At 32.8% G+C, this 26,436-nt stretch overlaps 3 protein-coding genes across 6 annotated transcripts; 1 reads left to right on the top strand and 2 right to left on the bottom strand.

The window, feature by feature from the left end:
- Positions 1–4,990: 4,990 nt before the first annotated feature.
- On the bottom strand, positions 4,991–6,608 carry LOC142640229 (LIM domain-containing protein PLIM2b-like). The gene is made up of 5 exons (XM_075814308.1): positions 6,449–6,608; positions 5,893–5,992; positions 5,766–5,788; positions 5,481–5,570; positions 4,991–5,257 (listed from the first exon to the last, which is right to left on the bottom strand). The coding sequence occupies exons 1-5, from the start codon at positions 6,581–6,583 to the stop codon at positions 4,991–4,993; spliced, it is 615 nt and encodes a 204-aa protein (XP_075670423.1). The 5' UTR covers positions 6,584–6,608.
- A 1,977-nt stretch (positions 6,609–8,585) lies between these two features.
- LOC142638082 (uncharacterized) lies at positions 8,586–15,849 on the bottom strand. Of its 3 annotated transcripts, none has more exons than XM_075812082.1 (14): positions 15,709–15,849; positions 14,725–14,801; positions 14,421–14,622; positions 13,867–13,941; positions 13,534–13,635; positions 13,292–13,332; positions 12,394–12,507; positions 11,713–11,827; positions 11,425–11,615; positions 11,225–11,341; positions 10,714–10,794; positions 10,286–10,524; positions 9,742–9,781; positions 8,586–9,348 (listed from the first exon to the last, which is right to left on the bottom strand). In XM_075812082.1, the coding sequence occupies exons 2-14, from the start codon at positions 14,770–14,772 to the stop codon at positions 8,767–8,769; spliced, it is 1,947 nt and encodes a 648-aa protein (XP_075668197.1). In that variant the 5' UTR covers positions 14,773–14,801; positions 15,709–15,849; the 3' UTR covers positions 8,586–8,766. The 3 variants fall into 3 exon arrangements, with proteins under 3 accessions (XP_075668197.1, XP_075668199.1, XP_075668198.1); XM_075812084.1 differs by having other exon boundaries at positions 14,725–14,795; positions 15,709–15,830; XM_075812083.1 differs by having other exon boundaries at positions 14,725–14,804; positions 15,709–15,817.
- Positions 15,850–17,267: 1,418 nt separating this feature from the next.
- On the top strand, positions 17,268–24,698 carry LOC142637915 (pre-mRNA cleavage factor Im 25 kDa subunit 2-like). 2 transcript variants are annotated; one of them, XM_075811880.1, is made up of 7 exons: positions 17,268–17,563; positions 21,084–21,129; positions 22,607–22,700; positions 22,769–22,842; positions 23,360–23,446; positions 23,544–23,654; positions 24,113–24,698. In XM_075811880.1, the coding sequence occupies exons 1-7, from the start codon at positions 17,436–17,438 to the stop codon at positions 24,182–24,184; spliced, it is 612 nt and encodes a 203-aa protein (XP_075667995.1). In that variant the 5' UTR covers positions 17,268–17,435; the 3' UTR covers positions 24,185–24,698. The 2 variants fall into 2 exon arrangements, with proteins under 2 accessions (XP_075667995.1, XP_075667996.1); XM_075811881.1 differs by lacking the exon at positions 17,268–17,563 and adding an exon at positions 18,621–18,816.
- Positions 24,699–26,436: the final 1,738 nt, after the last annotated feature.

Consider the following 26,436-nt stretch of genomic DNA (forward strand, 5'->3'; position numbering starts at 1 on the left):
ATGGATATTCTTTGGGAAATTAAATTTATACGCGCACCTGGGTGCGCGTGGAGGACACCGTCCAATGGTGCAATGATTTGTGCTGCCTGGCTGCGCTTGTCGGCTAATGCATTCGAAATAAGCTCGGACAGTGTATTTGTCCCGGCACGGACCAGGGTGCTAGACCAATCTCTCTGAAAGCGCGTGAGCTGAACCTCTTGTTTATTTTTGCAAAATCTTTGTAAAGAAACGTTACTTATGATAGTCAGATAGTGAGTACACGTCATCCTTATGCGGAGCAACTATTTGTTTATTTTGGTAGTCCCAATTTGAGTAATGCTCAAGACAGGTAAAAGTGAGTAATTTTATGTCGCAACTCGCCATGTGGTAAGTTGTGATTAGTGTAGGTATATCTATAAATGGTCTACCATCACACTCACACCAATTACAACTCGCCATGTGGCGAGTTGTAGCACAAAATTGTGCACTTTTTTGTGTCCTGAGTATTACTCTCCCAATTTATTTCCTTATTTTTTAAATCAACCATCTTTTTTTTTAAGAAATGAGCAAATGTACCTAATTTTTCCATAAGAAAGAGAGAATTTTAAAGATGGTATTGTTTTTTTAGATTGCATTTGTAATCATTTAACTAAAAAAAAAATCTAATTTGGAGAATTTACTCATTTCCCAAACATAGAGAATGAAATTAGCTTGTTTTAAAGATAAGAGAGAGAATTGTGAACTATTTGAAATATAAGGGAAAATATCCCAAAAAATAGTATAGCTCATTCTAAATATTATTTTTTGTTCAAAACAATAATTGAGAAAAAATATAACTATATGATCTTAAAGAATATAAACTTTAAAATTTTGAATATTTATTAAAAAAATTACAATTAAATGAAAAGGCTAAGTAGCACAAAAATGGCTAAATTTCATCAGTGATCAATGTAAAGAACTGAAGATACATATTTAATATTTTTATTCCCCACAAGATGCTTGGGTGGTGAACTCATTGATTGACCCAATCCGTTGCACTATCGGTCTATGACACTTAGAAGTGTCTTATGAGTAGGAAATGAAATAATAGTATAGTCAAAGACTAAGACATCACTTATGTAAAAAAAAAAAAACTTTTTTTTTCATGAACAAGGCTAAAAATACATGTTACCTATCACTTATATAAAAAATAAAATACTTTTTTTTAACAAGGCTAAAAATACATATTACTTTTGCCGTCAAGATACATATTAAAATAAAAAACCATCGCATAAAAAAAAGCAAATTAATGTAATTCCTTTTTAAATCAAATCAGAATATTTTAAAATGTATTGGCTTCTGTGACGTGTGCATTTGGCATTGATTATTTTTGTCAACTTATTTTACTATTCAGTTTATTTTTTTACTATTTATAGATTTTATGGCACTTTTTTGTACTGTTTATGGATTTCACTATATTATTTCAACTAACTTTTATATTTATCTACAATATTTTCAACAAAAGTTTTCAATTTCAGTTAAATAAGTTATTCTCAAACAAATCCTGAATCTCAATGTAAAAGTGTTTGTAAAAATGTCCAGAGAGAAAAGTCTATACAGAAATTTTGGAAAGTGAAATTCTATACGTTAATCGAATATGACACCTATGTTTTTTTACATTATTTCCAATACTAACCTTATGGTTTTATTGAAATTGATATTCCTAAAAAATCAAATCAGGGGTAACAAAGTCTTTTACTTTTACATATATCTAATTTTATATCTCAATCTTATCCAAATCGATAGTAGTAACGGTCAATAATTTAACTTTTCTAAAATTTTGGAAACTTTTCCACCTTTGCAAGCTTCCCTAGCTTTTGTTGATTTACTAGTTAAGTTCCTACACGACGTGCGGTACAACTTATTATTAGATTATTAATTTTCTCTAATATTTCAAAGGCAAAATTTATAACTCAATTGATTGGCACCTCAATTTTCAATAGAAACATTCAGGATTCAGATTCCCAACCCCAACTATCGAACTATAAAAAAGATATTTCAATAAATTTTATTATAAAAATTGTAATATTTAGTTATTTTATATATAGACAAAATAAAAATACATTAAGAGTAGTATAGTGATTTGATCATACTATATATGTATATATGTGTGTGTGTTTACAAATTGAAAATTGCATGATATAGTAGCTAATATAGATAAGCATGTTTTATGCCTACTAAAAAATGCATATATCTTTCAATTATTATTATTTTTTACATTCTTGATTTGTGTTACTAAAAAACTTTTCCCCTTTTTGTTGGACATGGTTTCAATTGTTGCAAAAACAACTAAATTTGAATAAAAATGCCATATTCCAAATCAATTATTTCACACATAAAATAAAATAAAATAAAACTCACTGTTTCTCATATAAATCTTAGAGAAATTATATTAAAATTTCATTATGCTTAAAATAATTAATGTAACAAAATAAACATATTTATTATATTTGTAATCTTGCTAATTACATAGAATACATACTACAGTGTTAGTTCCACACTAACACATACACGCGTATACACACAAAGGAGTTAAGAAATTTAAAGAATTAAGATTAATTTTAGTGAATTCACAAATATTTCGTTTTTGTATGGCTTTTGTGACAATTGTTGTCAAAACAACTAAATATGAGTAAGAATGTCATATTCTAAATTTATAATTATTATTTCAACTAAAAATTATTTTCTATATAAAGTTTATAAAAATAATCATATAAATTCATTTAATATAAATAATTAATATATGCATTTACTCTATTGGCTAATTCAATAAACAAATACTTTAATATATAAATGCAAACTTTGTTGAAGTAGAAAAATAAATAAAGAGAACTTCAAGGAATGCGTCATATGACACAATTTCATATTCTCCAACATGAAATTTTTGCTTTTATATATATATATATATATATATATATATATATATATATATATATATATATATTGATTGATGTGCAAAATGGTATAAACGAGCTAAGGTAAAAATTCCTTCTATCATTTCCTTTTTTTTGCCGTAGAAACCATAGTTATATAAACTGATAATGAAAATTTATTTTGAAAAGATTAAAACTTACTTGAATAATATCTCAAAAACTGATACTCATTCAAAATTTTCAAAATAATACAAGCATGATTTTTTTGATATAGGGATTATTTTTTCTAATACAACGAAGGATTTTTTTAAACTGACAAGAGACTGATAGAGGGAAAATGATTGATATATTTTTGCGATGAGCTTCTATATTCTTGCACAGTGAGAAAATCTCTGAGTGAACAGTAGCTGCATAGTGCATAGTGACAAATGAACAATGCCACATAGTGACTGTCAGAAGATAATTTCTAATACATCCAAATATTGATATAGTGAAAAGTCTTCAATAATTTATGATATTGGGATTGGAAAAAAAATTCCAATAATATTTTTCCCTATAAAATAAATGACCGATACTTCAGCAAAACCGAGGATCATATGTATATTTGTGTGTACGTTTGTGTGAAATAAGTCTTGTATACTAGTATTTACCCATTAGAAATAGAGTAATGGTAGTTCAGATTCAATGTAATTGTACCGCTGGAACTATATATCCTAACTTTTTTTTTTTTAGAGAGCATTTATCCTAACTTTTAGTATATCCTAGGATAAGTTTAAGTCTTTAATGGTTAACCTAGGGTAAGACTTTCTATACTCACTTCTGCTTTCTCTTTCCTCTCTCGCTCTCAACCCAACATCAACAACTCTGATTGAGAATATATTTTTCTGCCTCGCATGACGGAAAAGTGGAAAGAGGGATTTAAATTCTACTGATTCATTCTCATTCCCATGCCAAGTTATGATTGCCTAGCGTAGTACAAAGTTATGGCTTATATCGAAACATGATCTAGATATATAAGCTTGCAAATAATGCAAAAAAGTACTACAACATTTTTTTCACAAATTAATTTCAGATTACCTGATTAGTTAGTTTAATTTTTCATAAATTATCAGTTTTGGATTTTGTTCTTATATGGATCAAACCATATTTAGGTAAAGATCTATGCATGCAGTGAACTTCTTATTTTTTGTATAGTAGCCGTAAATTATTCATCTTTTTTTCACATGCAAGAAGTGGAATTTCAAGGAAATTCAGTAAAATCAACTAATGTTGACATTAGGGGTGGAACCACTCCCAAGAGTTGGGGCCATGGCCCCCACGAAAATTTGAAAAATCCTTTTATAGTATGTTAAAATATTGAGCATTTTGAAGATTTAGCTTATAAAATTTAGTGTTGGTGTCCCAAATATTTGAGTTAGTGCAATGGTGCGCTTAAAAAATATGTTTTGCACATTATAAGTTAAGATGTGACAAATTGAACCATATAATTTCATAACTAATAAATTGAACATTGGATTGGAATTTCAAAAAGAAACAAAGTGTACACTATAGTTTCAAAAGTAACAAATTATATTCTGAGATTTCAAAAAGTAATATATTAAACTTCAATCCATTATGTTTGAGGTTTAATTTGCTACTTTTTGGAACCCTCAAAATTATAATGACTAAAATGTTAGTACTTTTAGTATCACAACAAGGCTTATCCAAACAAAAATTTCTGGTTCTGCCCAAGTTGACATTATGAGCATTCTTTAGAAAACATCCATAGAATCATGAAATTGAAGAATGGTATCTAAACTCAATTAAAACTAAAGCTGATTATTAACCCATAACATATAGTTTTCAAAAAAAAAGAAAAAAGAAAAGTACATCGCTCCATTCTTCTTCTTCTTTTTTTGTTTTTGTTTTTGTTTTAAGGACATTAATAGCTTCTCAAATAAGCTTACTAACTGAAAATAATTTGTAAACAAAGTTTGACATGAATTTCAACAACATGAGAGGGTCTGCACCCTTTTTTTGTTTTTTGTTTTTTTTTTTGCTTTGTTTTGTTTGTAAAGAACTCTGAAAGATAGGGAGGAACCATTCATAGTACGTGCTTTCTAAGACGAGTGCTCTTGTACGTTGTTCTCGGGTTCCGGCTTTGGCTCTGAGTCTGCTGGTGGAGCAGGTGGTGTGGCTCCATTCTTCTTGTGTGCAGCTGCCTGGAGGACGTGGTTGTAGTTTCCTTTCACCATGAAGAGCTGAGCAAAATGGTGCTTGCAGTAGAGGTTTCCATCAAGAGCAGCATAGGAAGAATGTGTTAGATGGCACCCACCATGAGCACACCTAAAGCATGTCTTGTGGTAACAGTCTCCTTCCAGTGTCACCTGGAAACCAAGAAAATAATAATCAACCAGCTTCATAACTACATCGAGTTATTTGACAGGGTCAGATTACAATCCACTTATTCATGAACCAAGTTTTAAAGCAAATAACTCTGTTACATTTACTTGAACAATGGCTTATTTCTCTTTCCTGAATGTTCACATTTTTGTTACCACTTGCAAGCAAGATGGGATGTAATAATGTAAGTGGGAAAGTAAAACCAACCTTCTCTAGAGGATACACCGTTTTTGTGCAAACGGCACATTTGTCTTGGGTTCCACTGAACATGGAAGAAAGTTTGCTTGGACGCCTAGCCTATAAAAGATATCGAATTGAATATGTTATTGTTAGTAAAAAAGCAAACAGAAATGATAAATTTGTAGGTGTATTTGAATGTCCCATGAGATCTTTTATAGCATTTAAAGGCACCCCCATAAAAAGAAAAAATAAAGACCTTTAATTCACAGGACATCCAAACACACATGCTAATAGAGTGAAGGATGAACATACCATCTGCTCAGCAGACTTTGCTACTGCAATTTTGAACACAATACAGCTTATAGTTAGCCACCAAGAAAAAAAATATGAATAAAATGTTTAAAACAGCATAAATAATGGCCTGAAAGAAAAGTCTTACCTGGATGAAAATTCTTGCTGAAATTGCCGGATTCCTTGAAAAGTTGCTCAAAATGAGGCTTGCAGTACAGGATTCCATCCATGGAGGAGTAGGTGCTCATCTGTCAACCATAGGATGGTAAGCCCCTCTTTGATTATTTGAATCATTGTGCTTTCAGGACAATGTAAGAATCAATGTGAAGCTTTTATTTAAAGTATCTTTGAATTGAAAATCAGTTTAGTTTCAAAAGCAACACAAATGCCTATTTGTCATTTCTATTTGTTTTGTGGTCCATTACTAGCATCCTCTCTTGTGAATCATGCATGTATGCTGTCCTGTCCCGTTGGTCTGGATTGAAAATTTTATTACATCATCCTCTTACATAAAGGTGGATCCATTTGTGGGTTATGAATATGGGATCCGCATTTATATGATATATAGAATAATTTTTTTTTTTTTGGGGGGGGGTGGGGGTTAAGAAACATCATTAAACATTGGAAGATTGGGTACAATAAATAATTACAAGAATATTGGGAGTTCAAACCAAAATAAGAAAACTGTGATAAAAGATGTATACCGAAAGAAATCCTTTGCAGTGGCTGCATTTGAAGCATGATTTATGATATGGTACCCCTTCAAGGGACATCATATCAACCACATACACAGTCTTGTCACAAGCCTTGCATTTATCTAGAGTTCCTGTAAATGCCATTATGTTTTATTTTTCTTTTTAGGCAAAGATATGAAACTCTGAATGCTCTTGAAAATGATAATAAAATATTAAAATGAAATATTTTGATATATTTCAAGTTGTCTGAGGATCAAAGGGAAGTTCAATACAAAAGCACGGTCACGGGTACCCCAGACAAATGGGATTGAACAAAGTCTTTGATTTTTCTAAACAAATCTCATTTATATCAGATTATGACGGATCCTTAATCGGTGTTAGTTCATGGTGGAAAAGTGATTGGAGATCCCATTATTACGAGGCAAAGATGGAAATTTATTGCTGTAATTGTGGATACTCCGAATGAATGGAGCAAAATAAGGTAGGTACTCTGACTTTGTCAATAGTGAAAAAAATTTTGGCATGAAAAATTAAAGCCAACTGTTTTTATTACTAGCTGATTTGGTAGGTAGTTATGTCTGTTATAGATAAATTGTTTTGAGTGTCATAATATGCGAACGGTCCTAATTGTGTGAATCACTCCAGACTGTTGATAGGAAAGCCAACCATCTTATCAGATAATTGTGTGTCTCATGTTATCTGCTACCACTCTATCCTCGATTTTTAGGGGTGTACTTTGTTGTATTCCAAAGGTACAACCATTAAACGTTAAGGGGTTGCAACTAGCAAAAGAACTAAGCTACAGCGAGAAAATCTGCGTAGATTTAGGTTGCAACTGGCACTGGATTATAAGTTTTTTTTTTTTTTAATATTTTATGTACAGTTTTTTAAAATTTCATTTTTTTCTTACTTTGTCAAAGGACAAGTATACTTTAGCACACTTTCAGCAAAAAACTAAATAAGTTGTTTTCAAATGGACACAAAATTATAATTTACTTTTCAATACAAATAGGATTACTATTCTTGGCCTTTTTTAGATTGAAATATGGATTTTGGACTAGCTAGTTTCTGAAATAAGACCAACATCCCTTGACCAGCCTATATATGCTTGGTTTCTGGTAAAGCAGTGAAATCACGTAGGTCAAAAGTTACCGTCCACTCAGTTTAATGTGAAATTCCCTCCACAAACAATAGCTGTGTGGTATTTTGAGAGCCATCCTAGATTGCAAGGCAGAATTTTAGAGAATTAACAAAAGAATGTATAGCCAATTTTGATTCATCAACTTCTAAACCAAAAACTAATTGATATCCTAGTTTGCTGAAAAATATGAATTATCATAGAGCAAATGCTATACATTGAAATTCTATCGAATTCCTCAAAAAAATTGATTCATCGGAGAAAAAAAAAATAGCCAATAGGGCATATTACCATTAAAAAGTGTGCCACTAGCAGGAAAAAAAAAAAAAACCTAGTTTAGGTGCCCAGGCACATAAGAAATTTGATTATATTATGACCATAAAAAAATTTCAAAGACAAATTATAAAATTTAATATATATGTGTGTGTATATATATATATATATGTAAATATAATAATAATTTTGTTGTAACATCAATGAAAGAATGCAGATGAAATAAAAAAAAAAAAAAAAAAAAAAAACGATGACAAGTGTATTAGTTGAAAAGAAATAAAGGTTCTATTCTTTTCAGTTACCAACTGCCTATAATCAATTACCAGTTGGAGAAGACTAATACTAAGAAATAAGAGTTTAGGAACATCCACTTTTTCTTTTCATGATAATTGAAAAGAAATAAAGGTTTTATTCTTTTTCAGTTACCAACTGCCTATAATCAATTACCAGTTGGAGAAGACTAACAGTAAGAAATCATAGTTTAAGAACATCCACCTTTTCTTTTCATGACAATTGCATAATAAATTCAGTAAGGGAAAAGGGAATACTCTTAAGTAATTTTTCATGACAATTACGTAATAAATCCCATACTAGAATGTATCCTTCGGGGGAAAAAAGGAAGAAAAAATACAAAAGGCCTGAGAACCTCACTACTGGTAGAGAATTTTTAAAAACGCCCAAAAAAAAAATTATTGCCCTTTTATGCATTGGATAAATTACCAGAAACAAGATCCAAGATCCAATGTACTTAAACATTCAAATAGCAGCTCTGAAGTTCCATTACACTTATTGTATGACAAAGTTTTAACATTGTATTGTGTACAACATACTGAAAATAAGAGGGAAAGAAAGGTAATACTGCAGATTGTTCACCCCATAAGGACAAGCGTGCTACATTGTAGCTTGCACCACCCTATTAGGGAGGCAATACGACTCGCTGGCACAATATGAGATCTGAGATGGTCTTTCCATGCCGGTCAATCCTTCGAGAGCAGTTGACACCACCATCAAGAATGTTTCGTACCACAACATTCAAAGATTGTATTCCCTTAACTTCATATATTTCGACCTTGACATGTTCATCAACCCATATGTCCTTATCATTGGAATCTGAATTAGGAAATGCGGAGGTATTTAGAAGAGTTGAAACTACTTCCTTTACCCATTGGGGAGTTATGATCAACTTCAACCGCTCAATATCTGGAGCAAAATGTGGGACAATGGAAAAGTTCAAGTCATTTCCTTTGTCACCAGCTCTACTATGTGCTACATCATAGAGTGGAATCTTCCGGCCAGATGGAGCAAGAGAGTGATTGATTTTGGGAGATGGTAAATCCGTGAAAAGGTTACTAGTATCAGCATGTGTCTTCAATGGCAAAACAGATTCATGCAAAACATGCGTATTTGTTAGACTTTCAACAGCAGCTCCTTGGCCACTGGATTCTATTATTAGAGACTGTTTCACTCCAGTTTGCCATAGAACATGTTCACGATCAACCTGAATAACCAAACATTTTATCAAGAATTTCTTCACTTGTACTGCATAATGTCAAAGTGAAATATATGGTTTTGATCAATTACTGAATATACTTGACAGGCCAACCTGCTTAGCGAAGATTATCACAGGTTTTAGTTCAATTAAAATTGACAGTCAACATTATAGACTGCAAATGAGAAGTATTCAAAGAAATAAGAGGAAGAGTAAAACTATTAGATTATAGCTTAATAACAACAAAGTTTCATGTTCCTTAATTGACTTCTTGGACCAATTTTTCTCCAAGTACTAATCCTAGGAGCACCGTGATCTTGACTGCAGGTATATATTGTTTTTTCCTATAATTCTTTACTGGGGGGAGGGGTGGGGGAAGAGAGAGAGAGAGAGAGAGAGTACCAATTGTTTTTTAAGAACAATCTCTTTCTTGTGTCCAGTGCTGCATTCAATAAACAAACAGAATAATCATGTATAGTAGTGAATCTATCATCATTACAGGTAGCAAGGTTTCACAGTAAATTTCTCAATATATATAGGTCAATTTCAAATTTCTTAATACTTTGTAATGTTACATCCCTCCATAGCTTTTCAGTAAAAGAGTATTTCTACAAATCAATAGTTCGATTTCATTATCTCCATATTCTCTCTATGCTTGTATAACATCAATATGATCTAAGCTCAATAACTATCTCATCATAAAATGTTTAAATTTTAGATTTTTTTAATGTTCAAAATATAAATAAAATATGAGTTTGTCGATCATATAGCAAATAACATGAAACTTGGCATGCATATTAAGAACAACGAGAATATGTAATCCAACGGTGGGATTTTCAAATTATTCATCCAATAAATAATTATGGACTAGTGTAATATTACAAAGAGTTACACTAAGTGCAACTTAATCCTAACCCATGGATGCACAAGCTGACAAGAAACTGACCTGATGCCACCACCGCCAGCCGGTCCATTTGTATATAAAGCTGAAAACTCTCTAGCAAATTGGACTGCATGTTCCTTCAACTCAAATAATCCATCCATGCGTAACCTAATATCTTCAATGGTTTTCAACAATGAAGCATTGTCATCGATGCTGGTTGCCTTCAGGCTATCATGTCCAATTATGTAAGAAAGTATATGGAAGTTAACACCAGGAAATACTTCTTCCATCCATGATCTAACCTAATAAAATATTAAAGTAATATTACTTCTCAGAAAAAGGTATAAGCAAAACTAATTTGATGTTCCAAATAGTCTCCTTCAAACAGCAGAATCAATATAGATCATTCTGAGGAGTCAAATTTAATTTAGTTCACACTTAAATTATGTCAAAATACTATTAAAAGATATAAAGCTAGTATGCTTATCTACCAGAAATTCAGCAGCTTGAGCACGTTTAACACATTCAGATCCTCCATAGGATATCTCTCCCCATCCTTTCCATCCACAGTCCTGAAAACTAGAAATATTAAAACATTAGAAAAATATATATGTAAATGACTTAAGAATAAGGGGAATGCTTATCAAAATAAATAAATAAACAAAGAGAATGTGCTGGGGCATCACTCAAACACATGATATAATTTAAGTGAGAAGACTGTACATAAGCATCAGATCTGCCAACTTGAACTTGCAAGCTAGAAACGTGATAATCATGAAAATAGGTCCCTTTCTTTTTATAAGTAAAAATTTTATTATAAAAATAAAGGGGAAAGACAAAAAATGCCCTCAAAAGACATGGAGGGGATACAGCGTAGAGCATGAATCCGATCAAACAATGCCCTCAAAATATGCTATTTAATTACATAGGCAGAATGATCTACTCCATCAAAGGCCATAAAAAAATTGGTCCTTAAATCAGAATAATGCCTACTAGAGATACCTTTGGAACCAACCGCAGGAGTTTATCAGGCACTGATGCAGCAGATGGTTTTGCCCCAATGCATAGAACCTTAGAGCTTGACATTGGGTGGAATGAAACATCCCGAGTATCAATGATCTGTGTTCAAGGACAATTTTTTTTTATTGTTTCACATTTATATCTACAATCATAAAAACTGATTCCACACATACCCAACTTACCACATCAGGGGTGACATAAGCACCTGGATCACCAACCTCATAAAGAAGTTGTTCAGCACAAGTACTGACATTTAATACCCCACCACTACCTTCTGCCTTTGCCACACATACATTTCCATCAAAACTAATTTCAGCATAAGGAAGTGACAAATCTAGGAGCTGAGGGAAAGATATGTCTCGATACTTGTCTCCTGCAATAGCAAAAATGAAAAACATTACACACGTATAAAACTCATACTAGAACACCACTTTTGCCTGATTTCACCTCAAGCTAAAAGACAAAGTCACCTGGATGCATAAAGTACCCCCCTGTGAGTTGACAACCACACTCAAGAAGGTGGCCAGCCAGAGACCCCTGTGCTAGATGCTGTAGGTCATCCCAATTCCAACCTAGTTCATAGACCTAATCATGTACCAATGTGAATTTAAACTAACTATCCAAAAGGAAATTAGAGAACAGTGATGTTGACAAGATGGGAGGACTCAATTATTCCATACTGCAGTGGAAAACTTAAAAGGTAAATAGCTACTCAAATAATTGACTACATAGTACAAAGTACAACAATATTTCATCATGTGTAAACCCAAGTCTTTATCGAGTTGCAAAATTCTTCTAGGAAGTAAGAAATTATTTGTACTTGGTCTTTGTATTCAAACTATGTTAACCTAACAAATATTCATCTTCAATAATTGGTTATATATCAGAACATTAACTTCAACTTATAATCTGGACCAAAAGAGAAGGGGGAGAAAAGTACAATCATTGAACACACTGATGGCTGGTATATTTCAACAGCATAGTTGATAGATGTGATCATTTGTAGGATTTAAAACTGAAACAATATTGCATGCATGAAACGACATTACAGATTTGAAAAAAATCAGTTTCATATAATTCGGTAAACATGTTACTAATTTATTCAAAAAGAGGGTATAGAAGAGCAGATATGAAGAAATTAGGTTTTATACCATTGGTGCTAAGAATAAGGAAGCATCTGCAACCCGGGAAGTTATTATCACATTTGGCTGGTACTTTTCCAAACATTCAACAATAGGAGCAGCTCCCAGATACGTACTAGCACCCTTAAGAGATTAAGACAAAAAGATAGGATTCAGATTTACAAAGTAGTACTAAAAAAGAGGGGAATTTCAACAGTGATTAAATAATTCATTAAAAGAAAAGGTTTATTTATGCAAGCATCACATGCCAATAAAAGGGTGCCTCAGATTATGTAGCCGGTGTAGTCAAAGGGAAAAAATGACCTTAAGGCACATCCTTGTGAGTTGACAAAAAAGTGCTCACCTGAGTGAACCATGTTACCGAACTCTAAATATAATTATTATAAATTGTATGTATCTAATGCTTGTTAGGCACGGTTTGAATTTTTCAAACTTTACAGTAATCTCATATATACAATTTCAAAAAAAAAAAAAAAAGAGGACAGAACCAACTATTAAATCTAAAAGATTGTGATTGAAATCTAAAAAATATATATTTCTAAATTGATGCAGAAAGAGAGAGAGGTGAGAAAGAAGAACGCAAGAGAAAGACACACCCACTAACTTGAATTGAAGTATATAACTATCCTTTTTTGCCAAATTACAAAACTGCCTATTTTTTTCCCTTTTTGCTGAATTTCATTGAGACTCTTGCCTCAAATGCCTTACAGTCAGTTTAAGCTGCTCGGGCGGTTGCCTAGAAGGCAAGAGTCTAGACGAGTGTCCAGATGGCCTTTAACTACACTGTATGTGGCTAACATGTAACAACAGAAGTTTGAAAATAAAAAAATATAAAACAGAGTATGCAAGTATTTTTAATTTGAACATCAAATACTAATGAAGAGAACATGCAAGACAAGAATCTTACACCTTCCATTAAATACGATTTCCCGAGTGAGGATGGTGATCCTGGATAAATAATGAAAGTAATTGGGTTGTAAGTTGAAAGTCATTGCATCAAAACATAAAGGGAAAGAAACATCTGCATGGTATTCAATTCAATTTCCTAATTGACCTTGATAGATATAAAGGTTGCACGATAGTGGTTTTTCAGTAATGTGACAATCTTTATATAATTCATTTAGCATTCTCTTATGCAACTAAGAGTACCTGATTCTGTGACAAAAGTCTCATGAGCCACGGCAATAGAGACACTAAGCCCCAGGCTGCTAGCTATTTCCATGACCTTTTCTTGGGCACCACAAGGATCCACTTTCCAGAAAGGGAACGAGAAAGGTTCAAAAGGCAAAGAATAAGACATTAGCCCTCTATTAAAAGCATAAAGAAGCACCAAGCAAAGTGCATTATAATTTTTTTTTTATAGGAAGTTACACATGCACCTAATGGGTCTTGAACCCATGACCTCACTCCCCACCTTTCTCTTACAATAGAAGGAGATGTGCCATTTGACTTAAAGATTATTGGCTAATATTAGTTTCTTACTTGCACCCATGTTCGTAATTAAGCAAGTTCGTCTCTCCATAGCCAAAGGTAAAAGCAAACGCATCCAATGAGAAACTACAAAACCATCAAAAAGTATCAGAGAATAACCCCAGGGGAAAAAAGTATAAGAACTATATATCACAAAACTGACTAGATACAATCAGCATAATAAAATTAAGACATGCATGGACAGCTTTCAGAGTTATGTCATTGCTTTTTTATGATATAACCCTCGCATTGTGCAATTAAGAGTGCAAATACAGAGTTTTACGAAACCCTGGTCTCTGGATATGTAAATTGCCTATCTACAAACAACCGAACACTTACTTTCTAAAGGAGTCCACAAATCTAGCAAAAAGGTTAGAGTTCTGCTCAATAGTTATGCTAGGCAGTGCATATCCCAACTTTTGCAACATTAGAGGGGACATAAACCAGACCATTAATTAAATGTCACCGAGCTTTAAAAAAATTTGTTGATTGAAGGTGGACTATATATGAACTTTATTGAAAAGGATATTAGAATTTAGAACTGTGTATGAATAGCAGACACATACTCCAAGAATCATAACCATCGCCACCAGACACCATAAACTGATACCGTTCAGCAAGAGTACGCTCTGCTAGGCATTCCAGTACGAGATAGTTTAGTTCTTTAACTCTCTGAAGCAACTTAAGAGCAGCCATTGGCCTGTCACCTCCAAACCCAGCTCCACAGCCAATATAAACCTTCTCCCTTCGCTTTTGAGGATTAACTCTCTGCAGTTAACGTTCAACATACTCATCTCTTCCACTGCTTCTCCATGCCAAATGAACAACAACCAAAATGAAAGAAATTGAAGGGAAAGAAAGGCAAACTACCAGCTTGATCACACAATTATGAATTTCATCTCTGTCCTGGCTTTCCATTGTCACCTTAAGCTCCCTACAAACTGGTCCTGCTAACAAATTAGCGATCAAATATCAATCCTGTGTAGCCATCTAAAAAGCCAACTTTATTGAGATCATAGACACTTGAAGCTTGTTTGTTTAACATTTCCTTCGCATTTTCTAATTTAAAAGAAGACAGTTCACAATTCACATCATGTCATATATTTCATCATTTCATTGTTGATACTCTTAAACAATTATCAAATATGTATTTTAAGTAGTAGAAGCACAAGATTAGTAGAAGTTTTGCCATTTCAAAAAAAAAAAAACTCTTTCAAAACCGCAAACAAAGCCTTACCCTCCATTTACTTCAAAGATTTACCGCCTTATAAGATATAAACAAAAAATGTGTACAAATCTGCATTACTAGAGAATCAGTATCACCTTGAATAACTCATGTACATAAATTTTTTTTTTTTTTACTTTTAAAGTCCATCATTTTGGAAATATTCAGGGAATTATCCCGAGTACCTAAGCTCATATGGCTTTAAGCACCAAAATATTGGAGGGTTTTCAATACCACTTCCAGGAAGCACTAACTTTTCACAAACACCAAAGGAAGCACTAAGCTTTTTTGTTTATTATTTTTTAAGAAGAAACTCTAAAATTTTATATCAAACCCATCCCAGTCCAGCTTACTGACAATCATTTGAAAGCCTTCAAAATGATATTTTCTGGCCATCAAAATATGTCCAAAAATTTTGGTCAATATATCCATCTCACACAAAACCCATTAATTATTTTTCAACTACCAGTCCATAACCTTCATTAATTCCCCCAAATTAGCAATCAAATGGTTCAATTTTACTTTGTATTAGCAAAGCTCATCCTTTTGGTTTGTAGTATACAATAAAAGATGTCTTTATTTGGTCAGGTACACAATACTAAAAATGCTTGAGAGAAAGATAGACTCACCGCAAAAGCTTTGTTGAAGGTGATGAAATTGGGAAACTGCTGCTGTAATGTAATGGGCCGGTGTACAACTGTGAAGAAATCAAGTCAAATTACGGAGCTTTTCATTTTTGGGGCCAAAATCCAAAAAAGACAAAAGTAAATATTTTTAAATGATTTTTGAAAATTAATTAAATTTCTGGGAGAGGAAAAAAAAACATATAGCTTTATGACAATGACAAATTCAACCCTATTTTTTTTTATTATGCCAATTGAAACCTTAAACTTATATTCATGTGACAATCTAAACCCTTCATTTATCTCCACCATATTTAGCGCAAAATATTTTTCCAACGAAAGCTAAAATCAAAGAAGTGTAAAATTGATAATCTTATTTTATCAAGTCACCTCTAAAGGCAAATTATGTCACTACTTTGGCAGCATCTACTAATTTGAAACCTTACTTGAAAATTATATTTTGACATCACTTCTTTTATAGCATTCACTAATTTGGAACTTTATTTGAAAACCATATTTTGACACGGGCGTATATAATAGTCGGTAAACCTGAAGGAGAAAGATATATCACTTTAGGTTTTGTTACCATTACCGTATAGAATAGAAAATATAAAAAGTTATAAAAAAAATTAGTTATTTTTTAAAAAAAATATTTCATAAACCAATATTTTTAATGTTAACTAGCAAGTTATCCGTGCAATGCACGGATAATATTGTAATATTTTATATAAGATGATTTTGGAGAATGTTATAGATGTATTATAGCATAGTTGTTATAAAACTTTATTAGTAATGAGTTTATCAAAAAAAACAACAATTATAAATTGCACACACACATATTCATTATAATTATTCAATTGAAGTAATGAAAAAAAAAAAAACTTTGAAGAAAAAGTATAGAATAAAATTTCTTATAGAATGTGTCTTTCTCTCTCCTTAATTCTAAAACAAAATACACATCTCAAACACCCACGATTAATCACATCGTTTACAAAACTCACAAATTTACAACATCCGACGTTGACATCAAAATTGTAATCGCTATTGTCACTCAATATAAAACGCAAACCCTCCTTCCTTGGTTGTAGCCAACTCAAACGGGGTAGGAGCAGATGAAGCAATAATGTTAGAGTTAGGTAGGTGTCGTTGAAAGATTGAAGGTAAATGACATTATTTTTTGTCTATGTGTATTTGACATGGGATAGCATGAAGGGCAATAAGTAGGTATATATAAAGGCTAGAAGTACAAGAGGTGAAAAAGTGAATTCAAATGCAAAGTGTTTTGTATGTATGTGTGAGAGATAAAATATCTTCAAACATTAAACCAAATAATACAAAGAATATCTTTTTTTAATTAGAAAAGTCTTAAAACAGTAAACGAAATAAAACCAAAAGTCAATAATTAATTTGTTCTTACCTTTAATGTGAGTTAAGATATTTTAATTCTCTTCATAGAGTGCACCACATGGCAGAACCTCATACTCTCTCATACGAGGCGTCTGCTTTTATATATATATATATATATATATATATATATATATATATATAGATTGATATTTCCAGATATGGTGTATTGATTTAGAAAATATTTTTGCTTCGTTTTAATACGTTATTTTTTGGGGCCAAAGTGCCAAACTCCAAAGCGGCTCCTCTCTCTCTCTCTCTCTCTCTCTGCTCAGCTAGCCTTTGTCTTGGATCAGTGAGTGAAAATCAATCAATCAATCAATCAATCAATGGAGGATATGGTGAGCTCAACGGTGGTGAACACGTACCCACTCTCAAGCTACACCTTCGGTACCAAAGAGCCCAAGATTGAGAAAGACTCCTCCGTCGCCGATCGTCTCGCTCGCATGAAACTCAAGTACCTCCTCTCTCTCTCTCCCCTAAACCCTAGCCCTCTTTTTTCCTTCAACTTCTAATCTGGTAACCAAACATTAGCTCTCTAAATAACTTAGGTTTTGAAACTGAATCCCATTTCATACCACTAACCAAATTTTTGGTTTTTGAATTCTATTGTTTATGTTTGGTCGCTGAGAAAAGAAATGGTTGCATCAAAATTATATTTTTTCTGATTTTTTTTTTCTTTTTTGGTGGGGAAAAAAAAAAAAACCATAAGAACACGTTCTTTTTTGAGGGCCTCATTTGCATTTTGAAGTTTTTGAGATTCCATTGTATGTGTATGCTGTGCACGAGTGCATTGTACTGTTAGGATGTTGAAGTTTCGCTTCGAAGATTAGATTGTGGAATGGTACAATACAATGCAAGTCAATTTTGAGAGTGGTTTTTGTTTTCTTGGGAATTTCAAACTTAATGGAAATCCAACCCTAGACTACTTCTGATCCTAATTATTTAGTTTGTGATATTTTCTTGGGCTTGCTTAGTGATGTAATTTGCACACAATCTATAGTAACAAGTGATTTATTTATCACACTTTCTATTTTTTGATTGATCCCATAGTTGTGACGGTTGGATTCAAATGACACTTGTTTCATTGTCTATCAATAAAATATCAAGATGATTAGAGATAAATAACTATTTCATCAGTAAAATATTCAAATTTTAGGGTTTTTTTGTTGTTGTTGTTGTGGTTAGAATTATACACAAATCATGAGGAGTTTATGGATCAGATAGTAAGTAAAATTCGATTAGCATGAAATTTTGGAGTGCGGGTTAAAATTCGATAATTCGATACAAAGTTGTTAAGAGGGTGGTGGTGGCCAGTCATGGAAACCCTCCCCCTAGGAACCAATGCCCTAGATTGCAAGGGGACCACAAAGGCACAAAGACGCTCCTTAGGTGCATTCACTCATAGTCTAATAATCTCAACCCCACGAGGGGTCTTATAGCATCAGTTGGTGGGAATCCCAAGTGAACCAACATCATGGCTCATGGATTCAAACTCAGGACGCAAACCCCAACCAAACTGCATGGTAGTTATGTACGTTGGGTCATATACCTATGACATATTAGGCTTGTCATTGGGATCTCCTCTTAAGGCTTCCGCAGTGTCAAATACAGTGATTGAGGAAAAATGGAGAGGAGGTTTGCAGGATGGAACAAGCTTTTTCAAAAGGGGGAGGTCACTATTCTCAAAAATATATTGGGCTATGTTTGGTAAGCATTTATGTTTTTTGTTTTCAAAAATTGGTTTTAGGAACAAAAATAAAAAATAGTTTCTTCTATTTTCAAATTTAGAAACATGTTTGGTAAATTTAGGGAAAAAAATTGTTTTCCGAGAATAGAATGCTAAAAACTTGTTTGGATTGTTAGCTAAAGAAATAGTTTTTGAGACAAAAAAAGAAAAAGAAAAAAAAAGAAAATACTGATAACTCATTGAAAGTCGAACACTATCCAAAATTATCAACAAATAAATCAAATAAGTGAGCACATAGGTAGTGTATCAAGACAATCACTCAATACCTTGTTGAATGAAGGCTATTATAAATTTACAACATTGCTGTAGTTGAATTTTAAGCAAAAATTCTTTAGTGATATTACCTAGCAGAAGGGGTGTGTATTATTGTTTATTATTTATTTATTTTTTGATGTTGGTACACATTGTTTAATGATACCCACTAGACAAATGCATAATTCAGTTAAAGCAACCACTTTGGTGACTAAAAATTGGAAATCTTAAGAGATTATATATAGATACACAGACTACTTATCAAAAAAAAAGATACACAGACTATTAAAATTTATCACAAAAATAAAAGTCTACAAAAAATATTTACAATTCTAGATAAACAATAACATCATGAGAGAGCTTAGTGGGTGTGTGTGAAGAAGAACACAAAGAAGAAGGGGAATTGAAGTAGAACACGATCTCACCTTCGCCATTGGAGGAAAAATCTACACTTTGTACTAATGGATATAATTGTAGATTTGTAGTCATTTTAGTTTAAAAAGCTTTTGGTTTTAGTTTTTGTTCCCACCAAGATTTGAAGCTTGGACTTCACTAAGTTCATAGTAAAATGAACTTGTTTTATCAGTGTTTTCAAGCTCCCTTGGAAACTGAAAATTAAAAGCACCTCTTTGCTTGTTTTTAGTTTCCTTTATAAATTGACATGTGAAAATCGTTTTTGTTTTCTATTTGTTTTCAATTACCAAGCAAGTTTTCAAGTCTAGAAAATAAAAAATTAAGGAAAAACAATTACCAAACATACTTTAGCTTTTTCATGCCACCCTTTACCATGCCCATCCACACTGTCAATAGGTTATATAAAAGATTCAAAGATAATTTCCTTCTCTTTTTATTTTTTGAGGGGGGAAGGAATGGAGAATGTAACAAATTTCATTTGGTAGTCTAGAGGGTATTATGCTCATCACTGAGGGAAGTTTGAAAATAGACTGGTCATAATTGGAACCCTTGATTTTGTTAGCCTTTCCAAGATTGGGAGCTGGAACTTGTGACTAGTTTCTTTTATTTGTTGAAATCTCATTTTCCACAAGGCTAATCTTAGGATCAAACTTCATAGAGCTTATATAAGATTGGAAATTTTGATGTATGGTACCTTGCAAGATCGCTCATTCTTCTCACCCCCCCCCCCTCCCCCTCTTAGATGGCAGCCCTAGGGAAATTACTAACAGTGGATAATCTTTGGAAATGTCACATTTTGATTATTAATTGGTGTTATACGTGCAAGAATAGCAGAGTCAGTCGATTTTTTTTTTGATAGTGAGAAATTCGTGGTCATTTTTATTTACTCTCTTCAGTGTATCTTGGGTTAAGCTGAAGACAGTGATTTATTTGTGGGAATGTTGGCAATGGAAATTTCATCATTGTAGGAAATAAAAGATTTGGAGTGCTACTCCCTTGTATGTTGTTTGGATCATTTGGCCAGAGAGGCAAATGGTAGAACTTTTGATAGTGTTGAACAGTCTAATGATAGTTGATATTGAGATCATTGTATGATTGGAAGACTGTATTTGGCAGCATACCCTCCTCTTATTTTCTAGGTTTTTTAAAATGTACCAACTTGATACTGTAATTCTTTGGGAGTAGTTAAATATGCACATTGTGTGGTTGATCTATCTCCTTTTTTTAATACGATTGTACTTGATAAAAGGTCATATTTTGATTATTTCTCTGCATTTTGACCAATTTTAGATTCCCCCCTATTGAACTGATTCTTAAACCTATATATTGAGGATTAGGAGGATCATGCGGGCTTGCCTTGTTATATGTGTATATCATAGAGCTTACTTTGTGATAAGAGGTTCCCACTTAGGTATATGTTTCTTAATTTTCATAGCTGATTTTAGGGAGAATTGACTGATAATGTTAATTGATTTTTTGTATAATTGATTGAACCAATCTGATATTCCAACTTGTCTTCATGTTATGATGGGTGGACTGACAAGTTCCTTTTTGTTTACAGCTATTTTAAAGAAGGCATGAGGACTAGTGTTGAAGCAATCCTACTGGTCAGTGTTTGCCACTTCAATCCAAAATAGCCACCTTTTTCTTTTTTGTTTAGATGTTTGAATAATTATTTCTTCTACCTAATTTATACATTTTATTACTGCCCATTTGTGTTGTATGGCTGCTTGTGTGTAAAGATAGATAACTTAGGAGTTAGGACTTAGGAGACTCTGGACCAAGTAAGAGAACAAACTTAAAGTCAACACCCAGGGTTGGCTGGACCCTGCACCAGAGCATTGGAAAGATCTCTTAACGGCAATTTTATTCATCATAAACGTGTAAAGTAAACTGTCTCCATAGGAGTGCAATATTGTGCTGATATAGACTATGGCTTAACCCTAATTCTGGTTGACTTAGGAAACCCTAATTGTAATTGACTTGGGAAATCTCTTTTTTTTGATAGGCAAGAAAGTAATATTATTAAAAAAGAAAGAGAAGAAAGAATACAGGGTGTTCACGATAATGAACAAAGAACAAAACGAAAAATAGAGAAACAAAGTAATCAAAAAGCTATGCTAAGAGACAAAAGTAAATCATTAGGAGAAGAACAGTCTGAGAGACCCCAACACCAAAACCAATCGAAGAGAGTCCGCTAGCACAAATCTATCAACTAAGCCAAAGATTTCTCAGTATCCTCAAAAGAAATCCAATTTCGTTCTGTCTAAATAATCCACATCAAACAGCTTGGAACCAAATTCCAAATTTCGGAATTATGTTTCCCAAGCCATTGTTGCCAACAAAATAATTGACTCACAAAAATAACGTTGACCCTAGGAAATTAAATAAAAATACTAATAACCCAATTAATAAATAATACCTTAAATAAAATACAATTGACTTCCAAAATGAAATAAAAATTTCTTCTTGCTTCCTGCATCAATGTGAGATAGTGTAAACACTACAGATTAGGTATAGGAATCTTAGGCAAGCCTTAGCATATTGCTTTTTGTTTTTTCTTTTCTTTCCCCCTTTTTTTATACATCAGTAATAATTTTGGAAACATAGCATTAGTTTCTATGTGAAATTAATGCTTGATGTCTCAGGCTTACAAAAATGCATTAGGAATCACCAGTTCTCCCAAAAAAAAGAGGTTTAGGCTTCATATTGCAGAACTTGGCATCAGAATTAAGAATATTGTCATTTCAAATTTTATTGTAACTGTGCTTTGGTGATGAGCAGAAAGTACAGCTGCATCATAGAGTTCTTTTCTCTGTAACCACTATCCAGAGAATGAAATTATAATTAGTTGTGTTAGGTTCTGTAGACTGTTTGTTTTAGCTTGAAATGCCAGTGTATTTTCACCTCTAGCTTAAGTACGAGTTTTTAAGGCTTTATTTTTTCAAGATCCAGCTGTACTTTCACGTGACTTATTTTTTAAATAAAATAAGCCAATGATAATAAGTTCATCCAAACACACTCTGACTGTATACACACTTCCATTCTTTAATTTCCCCTGAATATTTCCCTTTTACTGTGCAGGTGCAAGAACATAAGCATCCTCACATTCTTCTTTTGCAAATTGGAAACACATTCTGCAAACTTCCCGGGGGACGTTTGAAGCCTGGAGAAAATGGTACTATTTATTCAGGAATTTCCCTGCATCTCTTTCTCTCTCTCTGATGTTTCTGCCTATCTTTGCAGAAATTGAAGGCTTGAAGAGGAAACTGACTAGCAAATTGGGTGCTAATCAACCTTCACTTCAACCTAATTGGCAGGTTTGTAATTTTCCTTGTAATGAAGCATATGTACCTATATTTTTAGATGCTTTTGTTTTCCCCAACTAAATTTTGGAAGAAGATTAATGCAAACAGAGAGAGCTAAAATCCAGCATTATTTATTTTGGGGGGTGGAAGAGGGGGGGGGGTTGGTGTAGTCGTAAATTACCTGATGATGGATGCCAAAGAATTTCATGCACTTCCCTTGTAATTTCCTTTCCTGCATCCCATATTTATAATTTTATTTTTCCTTATGCTATTAAACGTAAGGATAGACAACATATCCTTCTTCTTCTTTTGTCCTCCAAACACATTGGTTACACGTGGCTGACCCCAACTAATCTATTGAGGATCCATAGCCAACTCAAAAAAAAAAAAATCGCACTAAGGCTTTGATGTTGTTGCAAGTTATTTGGCCCTTATTTCTAGGCATCTTACTAGATTGGCAGGAAACATGTTTAGCATATGTAGTCAAAATACTTTGTTGCATTTGACAGATTGTTGCATTTCGTTGCAGATTGGTGAGTGCGTGGCAATCTGGTGGAGACCAAACTTTGAAACGGTGATGTATCCTTACTGCCCTCCCCACATCACAAAACCCAAGGTACAACCATTATCTCTTTCAAAACAATGGACAAGTTTTTCTTATATCAAAGTTGTCTTTTGAGCTGAACTCACCTATAAAATTTTTCATGATCCAGGAGTGTAAGAAGCTTTATATTGTTCATTTGTCTGAAAGAGAGTATTTTGCTGTACCAAAAAATCTGAAACTGCTTGCTGTTCCCCTTTTTGAGCTCTATGATAATGTTCAGGTATGGCAACATAAAAGCCCTCTTCCTCCCTATTGCCTTTTTGACAATCGCTGCCCAATAATCAAAATCAAAGGCAAGTGTCATTAGAGGAGGCATTAACATCCTACAAATGTGTCAGACAGAGAAAGAGATGATGATAATGGTCTCCCTGATGTTACGCCTAGTAATGCTTACTCATATTAGGAGAATGCTATAGCCATAGTCACGGCTGTACAGCACCTGTATCTTTTTTTCTCAAATAAATGTGAACCAAGCATTACACATGTGACCAACCTGGAGCATGTGTTGCATGGAGTTCATAACTGCTAGGTCCTACTTTTAACATAGGACCTGCTATATTGGTCGCAGCTGCAATTGTAGGACAGTCATTGACTGTGGTTTGCAGTCCACTCTGTTCATAATGCTTTTCAAAATTTATGCTGTCTGAAGCCTGAAGTATTGCTTTTGCCCCATTTCAGAGATATGGACCTGTTATTTCGACAATCCCACAGCAGCTGTCCAGATTCCAGTTCAACATGATCACCACCTGAAAGGCTTATAAAGGAATCCGTGCCATCAGAACTAATCATTCTTTAGGAGAACATATATGACATCTACTTACCAAAATTAGGATTCTCCTAATCAGCAAATAGGCTTGTTACTCAAGCTAATGTAGCTTAGCTTTATGGTCTACTCCGGTGGTCTTTCATATGAGACTGTAATGTGTACCTCCAATTCAAAGGCCTTTGCATGGTTGAAATTTTGTTTGTTTTGTGCTGACAAAAAGAAGAAAGGTCCACTGTTATTTTCATGTTTCAAGAGTATTGTGTGGGGCTATGGAGATTATAGCTTGTGCTTCTCGAGAAAATTTTTTAGGTGGAAACTAGAACCAAGCTGATGATACCAACATTGTACTTGTTAACCTAGAAATTGTGGCACTTTCTGAAAGCTTGGGAGAGTTAAGGGTAAAAAAAGAAGGGGGACTTTCTTGACTGATCTTGTATGGAAAACTCACACAAAGGTTTGCAGGTCATGTGATGTGCATTTGCTGTTTTTCTTTATTTATTTCTGGCTATAAGTGCTTTTGCTGTTTTCTTTATATTTTTTTATTCTTGTTTACATGTATTAGGATGGTTTACTTTAAAATCACTATGTTTAGTTGGGTGAAAAGTGAAGGGATGAAAAATTGGTGGAAGAAAGAGGGAGGTTAATGGTCTGTTTGGATTGAGGGAGAGGGAGGGGGGTATAGTAGAGTAGATTTTAGCACAAAATTAGCTTACTTTTAGCTAACTTTACTCTACTCTCCTCTACTTTCCTTTCTTCCAAACAAGCCAAAAATGTGATTTTTTATTGTTTTGTTGGAGCAAATGGGGAGAGAAGAAAATGGGGCGTATAAAGTTTTCCACTTGGCCCACTATTTTGTTTTGGGGAGAAAAAGAGAAAAAATGGCATTGACAAGAAAGTATAACACACTATTTTCCTTTTTTCATTTTTCTACTTTTAATAATAAGAGAATAATAGTAATTTATTATTTAGCCTTTAACGCTTTCCATCCTTTATGCCAAACGCACACGATAGAAAACATGCATTTTTTAATTGTTATCCTTCCGACCAAGCAAAGCCTAAAAGTATCCTGGAAAAATGATTTTGGCAAAAGCATTGTACATCATTTCTATGCAGAACAATTTTTTGTCAAATAACTAGGTACCAATATCGTTTCAATTTACCCAAAAAAGAAATATATCGTTTTTCAATTACCAACAATCACCGAAAGCAATTGGTTAGTCAATAGTCACTCACACCAATCTCAATAGTTGGAGTGCAAAAAGCAGAGAATCAGATATAGATTTAGGAGAAAAGTTTAAGGAGACAAAAAATATATCACAGCCGTGGCAAATTATTAGTCAGTGGTAGATGGGTAGTAAAAATAAAAATGATGTTTGCTAGGTCTAAATAAAAACAAGTAAAAATTTGTCAACTTAAATATTATAGAAAAAAAAAAAAAAGTCTTGTTAATGGGTGCTACACACAAATTGCACCCGTTATTATGGAATAAATTACAATAAAATAATCATATAATTTTAGGGAGTATAAAAAGGCTGGATATAATTGATAAGCTTGTATTGGAAGACTAGGTCATTTTGCAACTGGACCAAACTACTCAGTAATGCCAGAGTAGAGGTTCCGTTTCTTCTTCTTTTTTGAAAAGGGTATGAAAACAGTTTTTTCATAACAAATTTTATAATATTTAAAATGGCCAATTAGATGTTCTAAATTCAGTTTTTCATTAAATTGAAAAGAAAAAAGAGGAATATATATAAAAGTATATAACAAAAACAAAAATGAAAAACTTTTTTTTTTTTTTTGGGTCTGGATGATAAAGTAAAACATGTTCCAAACTTTTAATCATAAAAATTATAGCATATTATTCCAAATGAACAATTTTATTTTAATATTCTTAACTCTTTAGATGAAACAGAGTTTTTCTTTTAAAAAAAAAGGTTTTCACTAAAAATTTTTACTAACATCTTTTTTTTTAAAGACAATGCTTTAGTTATATATGTGGGTAAAAATTATATATTAAAAAAAATGAGACATTAATACTTTGAACGACTGTTTATATATATATTAATATGATAAAGAGGGGCAATTCTATCAAATTTATAGAAATAAAGAGGATAAATTTGAAAAGTTAGGGAGTTCACCCTAGACAAAGCAAATATTCAATTTACATTCAAATTAGTATCATAAACTCAATTAGTATCTCTCTCTCTCTCTCTCTCTCTCTCTCTCTCTCTCTCTC

Source organism: Castanea sativa, chromosome 6, assembly GCF_040712315.1.
Source record: "Castanea sativa cultivar Marrone di Chiusa Pesio chromosome 6, ASM4071231v1".
Taxonomy (NCBI): domain Eukaryota; kingdom Viridiplantae; phylum Streptophyta; class Magnoliopsida; order Fagales; family Fagaceae; genus Castanea; species Castanea sativa.

Excerpts from the sequence above, each read along its gene's own strand:
- LOC142640229 (XM_075814308.1), bottom strand. The coding sequence starts at position 6,583 with ATGGCATTTACAGGAACTCTAGATAAATGCAAGGCTTGTGACAAGACT. Across the intron at positions 5,571-5,765 it reads CAAAGTCTGCTGAGCAGATG|GCTAGGCGTCCAAGCAAACT; the intron begins GTATGTTCATCC and ends TATCTTTTATAG. Across the intron at positions 5,258-5,480 it reads CGGTGTATCCTCTAGAGAAG|GTGACACTGGAAGGAGACTG; the intron begins GTTGGTTTTACT and ends CTTGGTTTCCAG.
- LOC142638082 (XM_075812082.1), bottom strand. The coding sequence starts at position 14,772 with ATGGAAAGCCAGGACAGAGATGAAATTCATAATTGTGTGATCAAGCTG. Across the intron at positions 13,942-14,420 it reads CGATGGTTATGATTCTTGGA|TTTCTCATTGGATGCGTTTG; the intron begins GTATGTGTCTGC and ends ATGGTTTTGTAG. Across the intron at positions 13,636-13,866 it reads AATTACGAACATGGGTGCAA|TGGATCCTTGTGGTGCCCAA; the intron begins GTAAGAAACTAA and ends CTTTCTGGAAAG.
- LOC142637915 (XM_075811880.1), top strand. The coding sequence starts at position 17,436 with ATGGAGGATATGGTGAGCTCAACGGTGGTGAACACGTACCCACTCTCA. Across the intron at positions 22,701-22,768 it reads TTTGAAGCCTGGAGAAAATG|AAATTGAAGGCTTGAAGAGG; the intron begins GTACTATTTATT and ends CTATCTTTGCAG. Across the intron at positions 22,843-23,359 it reads CACTTCAACCTAATTGGCAG|ATTGGTGAGTGCGTGGCAAT; the intron begins GTTTGTAATTTT and ends ATTTCGTTGCAG.